This window comes from Megascapheus bottae, chromosome 10 (genome assembly GCF_031878675.1).
Source record: "Megascapheus bottae isolate mThoBot1 chromosome 10, mThoBot2.hap1, whole genome shotgun sequence".
Classification (NCBI taxonomy): domain Eukaryota; kingdom Metazoa; phylum Chordata; class Mammalia; order Rodentia; family Geomyidae; genus Megascapheus; species Megascapheus bottae.
Window position 1 is genome coordinate 32,039,196 of NC_143518.1, and position 20,116 is coordinate 32,059,311.

The 20,116-nt window shown below is 39.4% G+C and overlaps 1 protein-coding gene across 6 annotated transcripts in view; it reads right to left on the reverse strand.

The window, feature by feature from the left end:
• The window catches only part of Pbx1 (PBX homeobox 1), a 287,783-nt gene that overhangs the window by 26,198 nt on the left and 241,469 nt on the right, over window positions 1–20,116 (reverse strand). The window contains exon 9 of one of the 6 annotated variants that reach the window (XM_090340574.1): window positions 2,040–2,566. The exons of 2 other annotated variants lie outside the window; for them this stretch is intronic. In XM_090340574.1, the coding sequence (XP_090196700.1) occupies window positions 2,474–2,566 (93 nt within the window). In that variant the 3' untranslated portion in view covers window positions 2,040–2,473. Of the gene's footprint in view, window positions 1–2,039; window positions 2,567–6,115; window positions 6,209–20,116 lie in introns of those variants that run through there. 3 more of the 6 variants (XM_090340577.1, XM_090340575.1, XM_090340579.1) reach the window with 3 other exon arrangements.

Genomic DNA, 20,116 nt, shown 5'->3' on the forward strand with positions numbered 1-20,116 from the left:
TCAGAAGTGACATTCAATTCAGATCTGGAGCCTTTCCCTTGTGATTTTTATGACTGTTTTGTACTTTGTCCTAAGTCAAGTGAAGTGACTCACCATATTCCTGTGTGAGTACTTTATATTCCTGCCACTTAGAAAAATGTCTATTCTGGCTCTCATCACTAAAGAGTTATCACAAAGATGCTTCTCCTAGAAACTTAGTTGATCCAGCCCTGTTGTGACAATGCCACAAATTAGCTGACATGGTATTTCTAATGGCCTTGGTCATCCATATATACTTTCATTTTTGCCATTTCATTCACATCCACCTATCTACAAGTCTCTTAGGTAGTATTCCTAGTTCTCCCTAATGCACGTTACTGAGGTACCATTCAGGATTTCATGACTTTGTTGACTAGCCATCCTCAGCCTTGGGCACAGGTACCTCCTCTTAGAAGCCTCTCAAGAGAAGCTGATGTGGTAGAGGACAGGTACTTGTAAGGTCATATATGGGATTCAAGGCAGAACCAGGTTGTATTTCTTCTCTGTCTTAAGAAACCAAACAGAACAAAATCAAAATCAAAATAAAACAAAACAAAAATCCTGAAAAACAAGTTGCTTTTCTTTTGGTTAGTATGGTAATGATATCTGGGCACTGATGGTAACCAGAATTTGGAACAAGAAAATCACTTAGCATCCTGACAAAACATGATTGCGCTTAAATTATGGATGTCATTTCCCACGACTTCATATTTATATTTTGAAAATGAATGAAATCAGTTTTTTTTTCCCACAGAGCCTCTTGAAAATGCAGATGACTCTGCACAGCAAACCTCAGTTTACAGAGGAAGAAACTGTACCAAGAGATCTGCCTACCTCCTGTTTATTCAACTGGGCAGAGTTGCCATCTTTATTGCTGGCTAAAAAGTCTATCAAGCACCTTAGCTCAGGTGAAATTTGAGAATAGATTTCCATTGGATGCTGTTTTGTCATACAATTTCAGCAAATATAAATTACCATGATGTTTTCAATGAAAACATTATGGCCACTTCTCAATAACCCTAATGTCTTCCAATTAAGCTAGTTGTAAGCGCACCTGAACCATGTTCTTTCAACACCCCTCCAGAGGAAGAGGTCAAGGTCAAGAACGTGATACAGTACAACATTTTGGATACTTAGTGCACTGTGCCTAAATACAAAAAGAAAAAAAAACAATCAAATCCATGGTAGACATTGTATGTTCTATAGATCCCTGAGCATCCTAGAGGTGCTGTGGTACACTGGACACATAGACTTCATCACAGTAAAGTCCTTGGCATGTCATTCTGTTACATTTATTTTTACAGGTGCTAGAGGCCCCAGACTTCTTTATATCAGAGACGTTCACTTTAAAGATCACTCCTTTCCCGTTCTCAGGCTCAACAGGCAGGGTGCAGTCATTACTGATGGATGATGTATTGGCACATGGCATCTTTCGAAAGAGAGCACACGAGAGTGTGCACGTGTCTAAATGTGTGTTTGTGTGCAAATATGCATGTATGGAGGGATAGTTGAAGCCTGTCATGATCAGAAGCTTCTGTTCTTAACTGATGTGGCATGGAGCACTATGCTAAACTTGGTTTGCACTAGGTTCTGAACAGTATCACCTAAGTGTTGAATGGTCTCCAAAGACTGCACCTTTAAAAACAAGAGTGGTGGCTAGGAAGATGAGAAAGCCAGAAGAATCCTGTCCTACTCTTCCTTCTACCCGCACCTGCTGCCTGACTTCTTGTCTGGGAACCAACCTAGCAGAGCTGAAACAGGAAAACGTGGCACTGTTTAGAAGCTCAGCAGTTCCCAAGGAACACCTTGGGACCAGAAGGAAGAGGAAGAAATTATTTCAGTAAATGTTGTCCGTTGGGAGGAGGAACTAGAGGGGGAGAGTGATCTGGAATGAGCAGAACAATGTGGCATATTCCTGGTAAGAGGTAGTGAGAGCAACAAGAGAGACAGAGAGGGATTTCCTGTTAACGTAGGGATATGGGATCGGAGTGAGGTAAATTTAGCTCCTCAAACCACCAGCATGAAAACATACAAACACTTTTATTATTTTCTTTGTGGATTGATTTTTTTTTCATCTTTAATTTCCCCTAATGGTTGAAAATATCCTTCAGTGATATAATGGAGGACAGGGACCCCAGAAATCTAGAGCAGAGGACAGGGGACAGGGAAGATGATGGAAACCAGGCTGACATTTGGAGGCAGGGAAGGGTGGCTTCTACCCAGAAAACAAAACAAAACAGAACAAAAAAACCAAAACAAAAGAGAAGAGAGTATAAAGAATTGTCCAGATTGGCTGAAATAGCATCCCAAAGAAGAGAAGAGAAGGAGACTCTTATTGTGTTTGCTGATTGCTTCGACCTCCAGTCTGACCGCTTCAGCGTTGGGAGAGAAACCCTCCCTCCTGCCCCTGCCCCAACTGGGGCCCAGGGTCAGCCGGGATGCGATTGCTGGGAGATCAGTTGGAGGTATCAGAGTGAACACTGCCAGGGCCTTCTGTAGGGGAGGTCACTGATGAAGGGGTAGTAGCATCCTGCCAACCTCCATTAGCCTAGAAGGGAAAAAGGGAGAGAAGTCAGTTCTCTGCCATTACTGGGTGGCCGTTTTGAGCAGACAATGACAATGTGGACCTAGCACAGTGTCTGGCACACTGGAACACTCATTGAATAGATAGCTATCATTGTGGGCTATAATGTTCCCCCAACTCTCTTTGATGAGTTCATCAACTTCCGGTGGGCCTTTGGATCCAATGATAATGTCTCCCACTTGGGTGATATGTTTACATTTGCAATTCTGTCCTAGCAGAATTGCAGTGGAGTGATAGATGTTCTGTAGGTTCAGAGACCCGAGTTTTGGTTTTGTATTTTGCTTCAGACGCTGGCAGCAACTGGCTGTTACCAATGATGGAGAGACCTTCCCATTTGGATCTTCACATTTTGGCCTTGATCTCCCATACTGGGAAAGAAGATTGGCCCAAATGCTTTCTGACGTCATTTCTAGCTTTGTGTATTCCATGTGTCTGTGAGTCCCTGTTCTATGCAAAGTTCTGTACTAGAAGTTCCAGAACATATAAAGACAAGGGAGATATAGTCCATGTTCTCAAGAGGGTAAGATAAGCCTGTGAATGTACTGTATAACCCAAAGGACAAACTAATAAATGGCAGTGCCCACTATTATGAAGGGTTAGAGAAGGCCATGTCACATATTGTTGAAGCATCCATAGCTACTGTACCTCATAGAGAAGATGCTCTTTGAGAAGAGACTTGGTTGGGGAGAGGATGGGAGATTTGGATAAATCTGAATATAAAAGACCAATCAAGAGGATAGGCCTCTGTGACTACATTAGAGGTTGTGAGATGAAAATTATAAGCTTGATTAACCTTTGGAGACAATTTCTTTGAAGCTCTAGATCCACAAGCAGTCAAACAATGCATTTGCTCTAAAGTAATCTGCTCAGTGACCCAGCCTTTCAAAAACAATAAAAAATATCCCCAGTCTAAAAATAGATGAATGACTTGCTATGGCTATTGTATGATACATTCCTCAAAGTTTTTTATATGTTCCAAAGTGTTGAAATAATTGTACTAACCTTACTTGCCATCCCCAAACACTGTGTTCTCAACTCTGGAAAGTTTAATGTTGAACAGATCAGGTTTTAGATATTCCTACTAAAATATTTCCTACTGTCCTTTCCTCTTATTCTATTCTTTGAAAAGTCTGGAGTAGAAAGGGCAGGTGTTATTATTTTCATTTGGAAGCGAGCACTATTTCTACTCTTCTATATTCCATAGTATGAAGGAGAATGTCTGGCACTTAATAGGTGCTACCAAATGTCTGTTCACATTTCATTCATATGGAGCAAGAAATTCAACAGAATAAATAGTAGGCTTCCTGGCCATGGCTGAGACAGAACACAGGCCTCCTAACTTTTGAATTTAGGCTCACTTTTTCCTGCCCTTTCAAGCCACCTGGCTTTCTTTTGCATTATATCAATGATATCCTAATTTTCCCAGGAAAGCGACTTTTAATTAAAAGCAGCTCCTGCCAGTCACTCTAAAATAATGATAGGTTTTGTCTTCTCCTTACTAAGGAGCAGATCTAGAGACCTAGAGGCACAGGCTGATCATAGGAAGTGCAAAGACTACCTATCCTCCATGGTGAGATGCTGAATAACTCCTGAGCTCCTCCTAACCCAGGCAGATAATTTGTCCTTTGGGAGGAGTGCTCTCCCTCTTTTGTGGAAGCGAGCTTCCATAATGAACAGTGACAAAAAAAAAACAGGATTCTCTCCTTCCTCACAGAAAGCTTTTCCAGATTTTGGAGACCATGTCTGTGTAATATAGTCCAAATCAAGAATAGAATTAATTCAGACACAGATTTGTTACAGAGTAATAGCTTAGTCTCCCTATCTACAAAGAATATATATGTGCACACACATATCATATATATATACATATATATATATATATATATATATACACACACCATTTTAGGCTGGTTGACGATAGTAAATTGGGCTTCATTTTCTCCAACATAAAATCTTTTAATGTCATTTTATCTTTCTTAAAACACCATGGTATGTTTAGCCTATAATATTTAGGAAGCAGAAAAGCAGAAGAAACTGAATATTCAATACCCCTAATTCTACTACTTGAAAATAATTACTGTGAGCATTTTGATCTTATTCTATCCTAATAATATTTTATATATTTGTGTTTACTGGGTATTTAGATGGTCAGACAGATTAACAGATAGACAGACAGGTCTTTAGGTATCTACAAGGTGTGAGTAAGTGTGGTATGTGTGTTGGCTGTACATTGCACAATTTAAAAGGACTTTTCAAAGGTTCTTTAGGTTCCATGTCATGAAACAGGGTGAAGTACTTGTAAGAGAGAATAAAAGCCATGCATCTTAGGGTAAATCTGGTATAAGACCAGCAAATATAGAGGCTCTAAATGAACAGGCATGGCACACAGGGAGTTTTACCATACTATTACAAGCTACCACTATATTAAGATCCAGTTACATTCATTCTAATTCCACTAATTTTAAGTGGTGTCTCTTGTGAAGATATTGGTAATGCCAATTAGCTCTGTGCTGTTTTATTGCAAAGGGGTGGGAAAGGCACTCTATACTGCCCAAATATTCCAAGAGAGTTTGTGCACATGTGTGTGTATGCATGCACATGCACATGTGTGTACATGGGCACTCACATGTGCATATGCTATCTCTGAGCTGAAGTAATTCAAAGAGAAGACATATGAAATCCTTCTTCAAAAGCTCTAATTTTCTCAGACCAGTGCTCAAGATGCTGGAGGGTACAGAGACCTCACAGATGGTCGACACAGGAATTAGTTCAATCTGGTATCAAAACTAACATTTTAATTATGCTACTTGGCTCAGTGAAGATGAATATACAAAACATGCTATTAATAATAAATACACAGATACTAAACAGCCATAGCCGTTGTGTCACCCCTGTTTCTTTCATCAGGAAGGACACACACACACACACACACACACACATACACACACACGTGTGTGACTTCTTATATCAGTGTGCCTAACACTCTTGCATGTTATCACTGTGCGTTCTGTGGCCCAGACAATATGGGACCACTCGTGACTCTGCCCCCCAATACTAGGACCCCATATTTTTGTCAAATTTAGGAAATGGTACTCTATTTGGTTCAAAGACAAACACGAGTACTCTGTAGAGAAAGCATGTGTGACTTTTCTCTAGGGGTGCTTTATACAATGGTATGCTGTCTGCTGTCGTGCCTGCCAAAACCTACATAGGAGCAGAAACTGTGAGCAAATCTGACTGCACTGGGTTTACCGTAAATCACTCTGGCTACTTCAGCGGTATCATTCCAGCTTTAATGGAAGACGCTCAGAGGCTGTACCATCTTGGGAAACAGCTGACCTCGCTTACTGCCACGCTAACCCTGGGGAGCCATTTCTTCCCTCTTTCTTGACTGCGAGTGAATATTAAGCAGGAAGTTCCGCCTTTGTGTGTTTATTTATCTCTGGGCACAGAGTAGATGCTCTCATTAAGGACAGTGTGAGAATGGCAGGAAAGAATACTTGCATCCAGACTTCCTCCTTCAAAGCATCCTTAATAATGGACATGCTCTTCAAAATGCTCATGTTTGAAACCACCCTGAGAGGTTTCAGGAGTAGGAGGTAAAATCTGCAAAACCAAATGCATTCTTTTAATTTCTGAAAACATTCCCAATGGAAGAGAATCAATATTTGCAAAGAGTTTTGCAGGAAATTCTCTATGTGGGAAGCATGACCCCACCCCCTTTTAAATCTACCAGGTGAGGCCTTCAGGCAGTAAAGCAGGCTCAACCTAAAGCTGCACTGTGCACGAAGTTAAGAGAACAATAAAAATGGAACTAAATGCAGAAGCTTTCTAAGATAAGAAAACCTAGGCTTTTCAGAATACAGATGGGAGATATTTGTTTGGAAACATTTCACCCAAAAATGACTATTTACTCTTGAGTCTTCTCTAGTGAATCTGGTTCCTAATTGGATTCTTTGAAGTCCATCCATCTAAAGGAGAAAACCTGTAGGAGGAGCTTGAAGGAGCTAGATCTCGCTGGGACAGTGGCAGGTAAGAAAACCTCCAAGATTTCTCCTAGCATAGCAGAGAAGCCCTGATTTCTCTCTGCAATGTCACCTTTCTTGAAAGAGAACTGGGGACACATGCAGCTGGGGCCTCTCCCAGACTACTGTAGATACTTGTACAGCTTTTAACCCAAAGCAATGGCTGCCAGGCTGAGAAGTTTCTGTCCCATCTCTTCTTCTTCCTGCTCTTCCTCTGTGCTTACCTTAGCAGCACATCATTGATGCAGAGAATTCATCACCTGATGTGACAGCCCAAGCGAGCCTGGCACTAAGAAACTCTCATTTGCAACCCAGAAATACGCTGAGGTGCCACAAACTGGCTGATGTCAGCAGTGAGTCGAGCTAGATCTGCATATGGGCCAGATGCCATTACCAGAGATGCCTTCAGCGTGGGTGAGAAGGTGTACGTGCTCCAGGCCTTCAATCACCCAGGCCAGTGGGGCCAGCCAGGAAGCAAAAGAAAAGGAGTACTGATGCATCCTGTCTCCCTTACTATGAGTACACACGCATGTGCACGTGCATGTGTGTGCATGCGCATGCACACACACACACACACACACACACACACACACACACTCACAACTACTATTTATCCCAGAGACATCAACTCCCCTAGAGTTCATACCCTATGTCTATCATTGGCTATCTTCTCTCTCTCCTCTCTTCTCTTCTTTTCACCTTCTCTCCACTCCTGTACCCTTTCCTCTCTCCTCCTATTCTGCCTTTTTTTTTTTTTAGACAGAATCTCCTTAGGCAACCGAGGATCACCTTAGACTTGACTTCATCTTGCCAGGCACACACATGATACCATACCATCATCCACTTTTGTCATCCAATTTTTTTTGTGGGGTTGGGGCATGGGGAGGGAGAGGAGAGGGCCTGGGTGTTACTACTTTACCACTTGAGCCAAAGCTCCACTGCTGTCCTTTTGTTTTTTTTTTTTTTCCTTGCTTAATTTGTCTCAGGGACTTTGCTTCTCAGGCTAATTGTGAATCATAGTCTTCAGATCTCAGCCTCTTGAGTAGCTAGGGTTGCAAACATGAACCATCTGTGCCTGGCTCATCTCTGTCTCTCCATCTCTATCTTTGTCTCTGTTTCTCACTCTTTTGCTAATCCTGGGGCTTGAACTCAGGGCCTGAGTACTATCCTTGGGCTTTCTCAAGGCTCTACCACTTGAGCCACAACACCATTTCCAGCCTTTTTCTATGTATGTGGTACCGAGGAATCAAACCTGAATCTTTGTGCAATGCTAGGCAAGCACTCTACCACTAGGCTAAACTCTTTTTTTTTTTTTTTTGCCAGTCCCGGGCTTGAGCTAAGGGCCTGAGCACTGTCCTTGGATGTCCTCAAGGCTAGAGCTCTACCACTAGAGCCTCAGCACCACTTCCGGCTTTTTTCTATGTATGTGGTACCGAGGAATCGAACCCGGGTCTTCATGCATGCTAGGCAAGCACTTTAACCACTAGGCCAAACTCCCGGCCCCTAGGCTAAACTCTTGGCCCCTCATCTTTTATAGTTTTTTTTCATTCTTTTTAATCATTTGTGGGGCATCAACTCAGGGCCTGGGCACTGTCACTGAGCTTTGTTTGCTCAGGGCTAGTGCCTTACCACTTTGAGCCACAGTGCAACTTCTGGATTTTGCATGGTTAATTGGAGATAAGAGCCTCACTTTTCTACCTGGGCTGGCTTTGAGCCATGATCCTCAGATCTCAGCTTCTTGAGTAACTGGGATTACAAACATTAACCACCAGTGCCTGGCTTAACCTTTTTCTATCAAGCTAGAACTCTGTTTTCTTGATGAGCTTAACATTTTCTCAGTTTCAACATTTTTCTAGGAAATTTCATGATGGTAAACACCTGGTCCCAACCTATGTTCCTCCAGTCCTAACTCTGGCTGATGCTGGCAGATCTCTCCAAAATGTACTTGTGATTATTTTGTACCTTGGTTCAGACATTCAATAGTTCTCCACTGCCTTCAAAATAAGGTTCAATGTCCTCACCAAATCTATAAGAACCTGGACTTTGCTTACTCTCAAGTCAACCCTCTCATTTAATACTTCAACTCTGCCAGGCTACAGAGAAATTCCCATAACAGAGCAGCCTGGCTACATTTTCTCTTGAAATGTGTTCTCATTCATTTATTCAGTCATTCACTTGCATTCACTGACACTGTGAGTCTTTTTCAAGACTGAATTTCAGTATTATCCTTACTTTCAATGTCTCTTTCCTGTAGGCCTGTCAATTCTCTGCATATACCTCCTCACCACACCTGTGTCACCTTTACCCCAGCCATGAGTCTCCTCTGCTAAACCATGAGAGTAGAGCTGTACAACTTATCTTTTATGCTACAGTGCCTGATGCACCACAGGTTTTGATCAACATCTCATAGAGGCACATTAGAATAAAGCAAATAAGCATTCTGAGGCACTGTACCATCCTTCCTTAACCGAGAAGAAGTATATAGTATGAGGTTCCTGAGCTGCATAATCCCATCGAGTGACATAAACAAAGCCTTATATATCTAGAACATTTTCAAGAGATGAAGTTTAGAAGCAAGACTAAGTTTCTAGGGAACTTCTGCCACTTATGCAGTAAACTTTTTTTTTTTTTTACTTAATTGCCATCAAACAGTTTGGTACGTTGTAGCTCATTGCAAACAAGTTACTGACTAATATTTAGACTGCTGGGCTCTTTTTTTTTAGGTTGGGCAGTTCAGCTATTGGGTCCTAGCCTGGGGAAATGACATAGCATCGTGCACTTATCCCAAGAGGAAGGATCTGAGAACAAGGAAAGACTCTCACCTAGAATCTGAACAGTCTCCACAGCAGCCCTAAGTGTGCTAAGAGCTGCAAAAAATGTAGAAAGACCTGTCCCCAAATGGCCTGCAGGTCACTGCCACCCTGCTTTTTCTTTTCTTTTTCTCTTCCCAGGGCCATGATCCACAAGCAGATTTACCATCTTTCTCACAACATGGGAACGGCACATAAAACACTAAATCCCACTAAGTTGGGGTTTTAGATAGATAACCAATTTTTTTTTCATGGAGCTGTGGCACACGCAGTATTTTTATTTGCTAAATCTGGCAGCCTCCATCTGGGAATAACATGTATTCTCTGAAGAAATTTTATTCTGGCTTAGTTCTTGTGGGCACCATAGGTAATACAGTATTAAGATTATTTCCTGACTTACTTTGACTTTTTACATTTGATATCTTCATATGGGAACTTGTTAGTGGCTAACACCATCTTGACCAAATCTAGCTTAGCTTCTGCTTCATTTCCAGCTACTTATTATAGTTCCTTCATGACTTAGATGATGACTTACTTGCTCATGGCATCAGAATATTACTCTGAAACTTTTGCATACCCATTATTAGCTGTTCTCCTGTTTGCTGGAGGTCAGCTTTGTGCCTAGATCCTATCATGCTTTGAGCTCTAGAATTTCCATGTCTATGACTCTTTGACAGGTGAGAGCATCTTCTCTGACTGTCACTAACACCAGGTCAGACCCTGCTGACTGTATATCATTATCATAGCACACATACCCGGCTGCTTCTACTATAACCTCTTGAGCTCCACAATGTTGCTGTGCAAATTTATAATGGTCAGAAAGATCAGCAGTAAAATCAGTAATCCCTTGGAGGGAATAGATGCTTTACTGTGATGGCTTTTGTAGTTTAAGCCGCTGCAAAGAAATAATACATCTCTCATTGCCAAATGTGAGGTCCCTTATTACAATTCAGAAAACCAAGGGAGAGCTTCATTTATCTTTGTCCATCTCTGGTCTTTTGGAATCCATGCCATCTTTCAAGGCTCAGCTTGAGAATCATCCCTTCCCTGAAGATTTCTTAAAGGAGCACCATCTTTGACTCTAATACCACTGACCTTCTCATATCTCAGTTTGAAATTCAACCCCATGGAGCTTTTATTTCTCTTTACAAACTCCATACAACCACCATATCTTTTGACTTAATTTTAAGTGCTATCAATGCTTATTCAGTGCCTAGTATACTGGGCATCAAATTCACTATTGTGTGTGTGTGTGTGTATGTGTGTGTGTGTGTGTGTGTGTGTGTGTGGTAATGGACATTTGATAAAGTCATCCAAAGAACTGTAGCTTTTGTTTTTCTTTTACAAAGACTATGGGAGAATAGAACATAAGGATTTCATTGGGGCTTCTGGAAATTCTGCCTGAAAGTGAGCGAGGAATAGACAAGTAAGGGAGTGGGGTTAAGAATCCTCAAGGCCGAAAGAGAAGCTGATCTAACCATTCTCAGCAGAGCACAGGAGCCTAGTGATAAGGAAGGCAAGATGGAATTGAAGAATAGGAGGCATAGCTAGTCTTGGACTTGAAAGGTTAACATTTAAAGTTGGCTTTGATTTAACTTTCTGAAGGTTATTGTGATCTCTTGGAAAAGAAAAATAAGCTCAGCTTGATTCATCTAAATAAAGATGCCTTGGTGCAGAGAATTCTATTTATAACTGAATAAACACCTTCTTTCTACATTGCTCTACAAACCAAAACACACCCACATTTTACTACTTTAACACAATACTAGAAATTGTCCATATTTCCACATACTTAGGTAAGTTAACCTAGGTTCAGAAAGCACCCATAATGCACACACACACACACACACACACACACACACACACACACACACATTCAAATGCACTTGATACAAAAAGAAAAGATTAGGTATATGAGACAACAGATGACTATGGTTATATAGCCGAATCTGGATAATTTAGACCTTCATTATAAATTAGGTGATTACAAAATGATCAGATCCTATACAGAACTGAATTTCTTGGCTTCACTTTTTATAACCTTAGGTTTTGCTTTGGTTTTGTTGACAGGGCGGTTATTTACTAAGGGGACACTCAGAGACTACACACATCGCCATGATGAACGGTGGCTACCCATGAAACACACACAGCCTCTTCTAAGAACGTGCCCTCGTGGCATGCATTATGAAGCAATTTACCATCACACAGGAAACGAAACCTCTTATACTTTTCTGACCATCCAAGAGACAGCAATTACCCCGGATTATCAGACCAACAATGACATGCCGCGTAAAGAAAGACACTGAGCCAACTCCACATCCTGAAGACTGGCATATTCAAGTACACTTAGGACATTAATAGCAATTTACGTGCCATCACTGAGACAAAGCCACAAAGGCTCCGTTGGCAGCCTCTTATTTTGAAGCCTATTATTTGTGGGAGTTACAGGCTATAATCACAACAGAAACTTTCAAAACCCTTATCTTCCGTGACGCACCAAATCTATTTCAGAGCCATAATTGCTATGTCACTGGAGAGTTTGCTGCTTAATGCACTCAAATGCCATTTAGTGTTTGCAGGGTCATTACCGCTAACAGAAAGTGTGGGGGGGTAGGATGGGAAGCTGGGGTGGGGAACATGATTAAGACAGAGACTGTGGAGGGAATGTGCTAGAATGGGGTACTAGCCTCTACTGTGCTTAATTTATAGGGTATATTGCTGTATAAATAATTCTATTTGCTGATGAAATGAGAGCAAGAAATTGAAAAGTAGTCATTCATTTGCAATCCATTGGCACCCATTCTAGAGAAAGCCAGTGGATGCAAGGGCTATACCCTCTGTTATTGTGAGATTCTCATACAAGTTTAAGGAGGGTTGAAAATTTTAATTTTAATGCGTTTCCCCTCCATTGCAGAAATCTCTGCAGTGAAATTGTGCCAGCGGTTCTAAGGGATTGGGAGTCTGTCTTGGCTTCTCAGTGTAGGTGCTGGGCTGCTATAGAAAAAGAAAGCAGAGTGGAGATCCTCAAGTGCAAAAACCCATAGCATGTGCTTCTTATGGATAGGGAAAGGGAAAAGGAGACACAGGAGATGGATAGACACAGGCAATGAAAGAAGAGGAACCACTAACTTGTTCAAAGGATCACATTCATCACACGAATCTAGCTAAGTTCTTAAGAAAGTTTTGACATAGACGTAACTTCAACTTCTTTGTCCTGGGCTAGGTAACAGAAGGCATGGGACAAACATTTTCAGCATCTCTAGATTCTTTTAGATAATTTATTATATATATCTTATTTTATGCCAGTCCTAAGACTTGAACCCAGGGGCCTAGACACTGTCTCTGAGCTTCTTTTGCTAAATGCTAGCATTCTGCCAACGGAGTCACAACTCGACTTTCTCTTTTAGATAATTTTTAGATTTCATTTTAAGCACTTGATTTTTTAAAAAAAGACCAGTATTATAGAAAATGCTAACTCAGAATATAGGGCTGTATCTTTTTAAATATCAACCACATTGCTAGTATACCTACAATTCAGCTTTCACCTTGAGGAATTTTCCCTAGAAATAGGATGAGCCTAAGGGCCTTATTCTGTCTTTCTGACTCATAGGGATAAATAATTTTCTCCTTTCTAAATGTGGGGTAGAAATAGAAGGATATCCGCAATGGGCAAGAATTTTTAAGAATCAATCAGAAAAAGATGGAAATTTTGAGAGTAGAAATTAAATGCTAATAAACAAAAAAAATCTAACTTAATTGGTAATCCAAATTAAAAGTAAATAATCACACAGACTGAAAACTGCTGAGGTCTTATTACTGAAAGTGTGGGAATGGGAACTATGATATACTGATATACTTGCACTGAATTTCTGTACTATAAAGTTAACCACAGTGTTACAATCCTAGACTTGAATGACAACAGTTTTCTTCAAAGTTATTTAAAGATATGTTTAAAAAGAATTCTTAATAATATTGAAAATATTTTTCAGATATCGTTAGTAAATTAAGTATAACACAAAATGATACTTTTTTTTGTTGGTCATGGAACTTGAACACTGGAAGAACTTTTTGTACACCCACATAAAATTGCACTTATGCACAAAGTGCAAGAAGATCACAGTGCAAAAAGCAGTTTTGAGGTTTTTTGTTGTTGTTTTGTTTTGTTTTTTGGAGGGCCATCATTTAGAAGGCTGGTAATTTATCACTCAAACTACATCTCCACTTTTGGCTTTTTTTTCTAATTAATTGGAGATCAGAGTTTCTTGGATTTGTCTTTCTGGTCTGGTTTCAAACATCAGTCCTTTGATCTTATCCCCCTGAATATCTAGGATTAAAGGTAAGAGCCACTGGAATCCATTTCCAGAGAGTTTATTGTAGGATACCCTTTCAATCTCTAAATATTCTAGATTAATTATTATTATTATTATTATTATTATTTTTCCAGTCCCAGGCTTAAACCCTGGGCCTGAGCTCTGTCCTTGGGCTTTCTCAAGGCTAGAGCTCTACCATTTGAACCATAGCACCACTTCCAGCTTTTTTCTATGTATATGGTACTGAAGAATTGAACCTGGGTCTTTGTGTATGCTACACAAGCACTCTACCACCACTAGGCCAAACTCCCGCCCCTTAAGATCATTTATTTATTTATTTATTTATTTATGCCACTGGGCTTGAGCTCAGGGCCTGAGTACTGTCCTTGGGCTTTCTCAAGGCTAGAGCTCTACCACTTGAGCCTAAGCACCACTTCTATTTTTTTTCTATGTATGTGGTACCGAGGAATCAAACCCGGGTCTTCATGCATGCTAGGCAAGCACTCTACCACTAGGCCAAACTCCCGGCCCCCCCTTAAGATTATTTTTTAATCACAAAAAAGAAATGCAAGATTCTGACAAAGCCTAGGACAGGAAGTCCACGTCTCACATAGGCCTTAGTGGGTTGGGGAAACTTCAGAAGCTCGTTGTGAAGGGAAAGCCAGTACAGTTTTTGGCCAAGCATTTGCCTTGAAAGAAACAGTAAATGAACTGGTTAACTGGCATTTTGACCTCCAAAAAAAGTTAGCAAGCAATCTCAGAACTGCATTAAAAACATAACCATTACCTACAAAAACTATAGATTAGATGGTTTATCTCTTTGTACTGAAAAATAGGGCCAGTAGGAATAGGTCATGTTCAGAGATCACCTTAGACAAGATGATGAGCTGCTAGAAAACAGACACTTGCAGACTAACTCTCTCTGTCTCTCTGTCTCTCTCTGTCTCTCTCTCTGTCTCTGTCTGTCTGTCTGTCTGTCTCTCTCTCTCCCTCTCTCTGCCTCTCTCTGCCTCTGTACCTAACACAATTACTAGTTACTGATAGATCATGACAAAATGCTAAACAGAATGAGTGAATGAAGATCAGGATCATGGATGAAGATCAAGGCCATAGAGACAACCCTTCCCCCAATATATGGTGGATAAACAAAAATAAATAGTGAGAGACATCTGGTCCCTGAATATATATTCCCTAAGAGATTTCCGTACAAGTTGTGATGATTAAAGGGTACATGGTATAAATAAATGGGAGATTAAAGATGTGTATCAATTTATTTTAAATGGAAAGAAATGGAAAAGGAAAGAAGAGTCATTCTCTGAATTAAACATCTACTAGGTACCAGCCTTGTGAAGGCAAGGGATACAAAAATGATGATCCTTCCGAGATGTTTGTGGTCTAGAGAGGATGTCCAGTTGGTACCAGGAAAAGACTCCCATCCAAACTCCATTGTACTATGGGGGCACATTCTGGAAGAATAGTGAAGGTTGTCCAAAATAGTCTAAGCTACATAATATGAGGTGAGTAGTTTAACCACGGAGTTTAACTACGGAGGAACCCTTAGGAAAAGATAATGCTTCTAGACCAAAACAGGAAGAGAACGGCACCAGGCATCTCATACACACAAAGTGAAAGAAGAGCATTGGGCCATGGTCTGATGATTGCATTATACAAGGAATGAAAATGGAAATCTGCGGGTCTATTTCATTAACCCTTATCATTCTTTTCCTTGTTGTTCTGATGCCTGGCTCCCTCCCTCTGAATTACTTGGCTTACATTTTTCAATACTTTCTAATAAAAAAAGCCCCCAAAACTTAGATTAAGCAAAATAATACTTGCATTTGTTGGGTATTTCACATACTCATCACATAGAAACAAGCCAGTAAGTGTCAATTATTAATACAATTACTAAATGTCATTTTAGATGGTTAATTTTCTATTCTTATTGCTTTGTAATTGTTCCTTAATTTTCTGTTTTATATGACTTCCCTTTTTAATACTAATTGATCTTTTTTACTCTTTGTACCTTAACTGATGTTATTTATTTAGCTACTCATCCTAGTTTATTTTGTTATTATTCTCATGAGTGCTTATGTATCTTAATTGCTTTTTTTTTTTTTTTTTTTTTTTTTTTTTGCCAGTCCTGGGCTTGAGCTCAGGGCCTGAGCACTGTCCTTGGGTTTTCTCAAGGCTAGAGCTCTACCACTTGAGCCTCAGCACCACTTCCAGCTTTTTTATATGTATGTGGTACCGAGGAATCGAACCCGGGTCTTCATGCATGCTAGGCAAGCACTTTAACCACTAGGCCAAACTCCCGGCCCTCTTAATTGCTTTTAACCTTTGTTTTGTCGTTGCACGTGCAATGGCATCATGTTCCTTACAATGTCATTCTTCCATTGTTGAGGAATTGACTAGTATGCCTGTTTCCAACTTCTCTCAGTGTTTAGTACTACCTTGTACTCTTCATGTCATTTGCTTTTGTCTACCTAATATTTCTGATTTTACTCATAGGTCATTATGTATACACCCCAGCTTATTTATTAACTTACTAATAATGATCAGATAACCTTGAAAAATGTCCTGGATCAGGAAAGTGAAAGTGACTTTTCCTTTCCCTTTCTGTTAGTCTGGACAATATTGCTGCTTATATAGCTATTATTTTAGAATGTCTTCCACCTTCCAGTGTCCTTATTTAGCAATCGATTAAATTCCAACAAAATTGTCCTCCTTCTTTCATTTTACTGCCCTCCCAATATATATAAAAGAAACTACCTCCCCCAACATCTTGCCTTCTATTAAAGTAAACCACCAAGAAGCAATGCTTGACCTCTGATTTCTGTTTTCTCTTCTGTTACGTTCTTCAGTCACTAAGTTGGCCAATTAAATAGGACATAATAAAGGCAATCTCAGGATGGTCTGCCTTTATAATTTTCCAAATTTATGAAAATAATTGACTAGGTGTACACCTTCTCCATGCTACCTTGAGAGAATACATCTCAGTAGAATGATAACTGAATTCTTAGTTTTTTTAATCAACCAAGTTGCAAAAATATTTACTACCAGACAACATAACATATTTTCGCACTGTAAGGTTCTTGTCCGCTTCTTTCATTTATTAGGGATTTAAGGAATTGTGAGAATAAAGGGAAGGAATGAGGCTTTGGAGTTTGAATGCCCAGGGTTTACACTGTGGCTCTGTTATCTACTGGCTGTTTGACGTTGAGTATAATACTTAAGTAGTTATTTGATTTTGAGTAAAATATTTAACATTTCAAAGCCTCTGTTTCCTTGCTCATGAAGTGGAATTGACAGTATTTATAAGGCAGACTCTAATATGGATAGTAATAAATGTTAGATGTTTATACTCTTTTTTTCTGCCAGTCCTGGGCTTGAGCTCAGAGGCTGAGCACTGTCCTTGGACTTTCTCAAGGCTAGAGCTCTATCACTTGAGCCTCAGCATCACTTCTGGGTTTTTTCTATGTATGTGGTACCGAGGAATTGAATATGGGTCTTAGTGTATGCTAGGTAAGCACTCTACCACTAGGCCAAACTCCCGGCCCCAGAATGTTTATACTCTTGGTAGATGATATTGGTGGAGGCTCAGTAAGCATCCTAACTTTAGGTGCACAGAAAGTGGTGTTTCTGGTCCTTTTCCACGCCAGACTGCAGTATTTGTGCTAGACCTCTCCAGAAGCTCTGTGCTCTGGTGAGAAAAGGTGCTAAGGCTTCTTCAATTAGAGATTCATCACATTATGGTGTATCCTCTGAATTCATGGCTGAGGATAGGCTTTCTCATTCCCATGATTCATCAGTTCCCTGAGAAGTAACTACTGTCTTAGGCAAATATAGGACTCTGGGGGTACGACTGTTGTTCTTAATGTGCTATGTTATTTCTCATCTCTTTTGTTGACTCTTGATTATCTCATATTGTTATACCATCTTACCTTGTTATCTGATACATTGTATATATGTTTATTTGTTTATTTGAAATAAGATAGGGAAGGGGGAAAACAAGATGAGGGGAGGGAGTGGAGAAGGGAAATGGGGACAAAAGCATGAGAAGTGGTAGCAATGATTAAGTAATGCACCTTCTATCTGGTGAATATAATGTAACCCTTCTATTAATTACAATAAAAATATAACTAAAAATAAAAAAGAAAGTTAGTATAAGTCTGTGAAGGCAAGAGAAGATGAACTAGACTTCAGCTCAAGAACACTAATGGAGAATATAAAAAATAATAGCTGCTAGAGGAGAAATATAGTATCTTGCAAGTGAAGAAATCACTCCGTAATTCAAATCTTATTTGACTTATATGTCTTTAAAAGTTTTGTTAAGCAATGCTTGGCTTTTTGATAGGAAGAGAGTGAAAGGCAAAGTGAAGGAAAAGGAGGAAGAAGGGAAGCTTAGGTCACTTAGAGAAAAGACCAGAATATTCTGGATAATTACGTGTCTTTGTTTTTTTCCTTTCCCTTCTATTTTATTTTTTGGTTAATCTTGTAAATTATTAAGAAACATAAACACAAGAAGGTACAGGAAAGCAAACTGAACACGAGTGTGCATCAGTCAGAATTCTGAGAATATATACTTAGGGTTAATAATTTGTCTAAAATTTTGCCTCAGAAGAGAAAAAACTACAACTAAATATTAAGCTCTCATATCATATTATATATTATATGTTACTAATGATATCCATTCCAGTAGTATTTCTTTGAAGGAAATGTGATATTAGCTGCAATATACTTAAAAATATATTTTAAAAACCCAATATGGATAGATGAAAGAAAGAAGGCTGAAAATATGTACAATAAAGCCAGCAGACATAAAAATGGGGACCATGACATGAGAAAGGTTACCAATATTTGTGAAGTAATGTACCTTCTATCTGGTGAATATAATGAAACCCTCTATTAATTATAATAAAAATATATGAAAACAAAACAAAACAAAAAAGAATATAAAACAAATAATAATAAAATGACAGAATCTAGGTGGTGAGCTTGCTGGTTTCAATGTAAAATCCAACATTTTTTATGTTTGCAAAATTTTAAAATAAATTTTGGAACATTTGAAAACAGTGGTATCCTCAATAAAAGAAAGTAATGCTAATTTCTTCTCTTAAGTAAGCCCATGGCAACATTTAAGGTTATGTATTAGAGCAGAGCTTCTAAGGCTTAATGCACTTAAGAACTACCAGGGCATCTGTGTAAACTGTAGCGTTTAGCAGGTCTGGGTGGAACCTGAGATGCTTCACAGCTCAGAAACTCTTGTGGTGCTGAAGGAAGTGCTTTCCACACTTTTTGAGACTATGTAGAGCAAGAACTTTGTCCTTTTTATGTTTATACTACTGGTATAGACATTAGAAGGTTCTCAGTAAACATGTGTTGAACGAAGCATTTATTCATTTATTTATACAGTCTGTCAAACTGGAATGCATTTAGATATTTAGAGATCTAAATATTTGATATTTGGCAATGAGGAAAAGAATTTCCTTAGACTCAAATATAGCCAGAGATTAGAGGTTTAAAAAAAACTACTCTATTTACAATAACAACAGGAATTTCTAAGAAACAACTCTAATATTCTATCTAAAGACAAGCTTGTCTAAGAACATGGTCTCTCTTTTGGAAAGGTTAGTAGGGGCCAGGCAAGATCTAATGAGACGAGGATCACCTTAAAGAATCTATGCCTGTTTTTTCTTTCAGTTCAATTTAGCTTATTTAATTTGCTTAATATTTTCTAAAGTCTAGAGGAGAGTAGGTCACTTTCAGGCGCAATTATGGAAACAAAATGCCTTTTTGAGGTTGTGAATTTTCTTCATGGAGCGGAAATCAGCAGCAAATTGAGTCTGAAGCCATTTCTCAGGTTGCAGCTTAAGCACAGAATGATCACTGGGCCAGACACGGGCCTAGCAGAGGGCATTCTGTAACACACCAATTGTAACAAAAAGAACATGGTGCACACTGACACACTGTCATCTCACAGATAGGAAAACTTCCAACTACACGATCATTTATTTAGAACTTTGTAATATTTCCCATTTTCTTAGGAATGAAAAAGATCATTGTTTATGGATAGAAGATGATGCTGGAAGAAGTCATAAAAGAAGTCCAGCTAAACTGTTCCTTTTCAGAGTTCGGGAAATAGTTCTATCCAGGGAAAAGTGTGCATAATAACACTGAGAGAAATGGATCGCAAATTCATGTAAAAATACCCTCATGTTCTCCCTCTCTCCCTCTCTCCCCCCCCCTCTCTCTAAGACATACAGACAGTTTATGTGTGAAGATGTTTGGAATAAACCTGTCGGTGTGCTTGATATCCATAAAATTCATTAGAAGTAATTCCATAAAGAAATTCCATAAAGCAAAGAATTT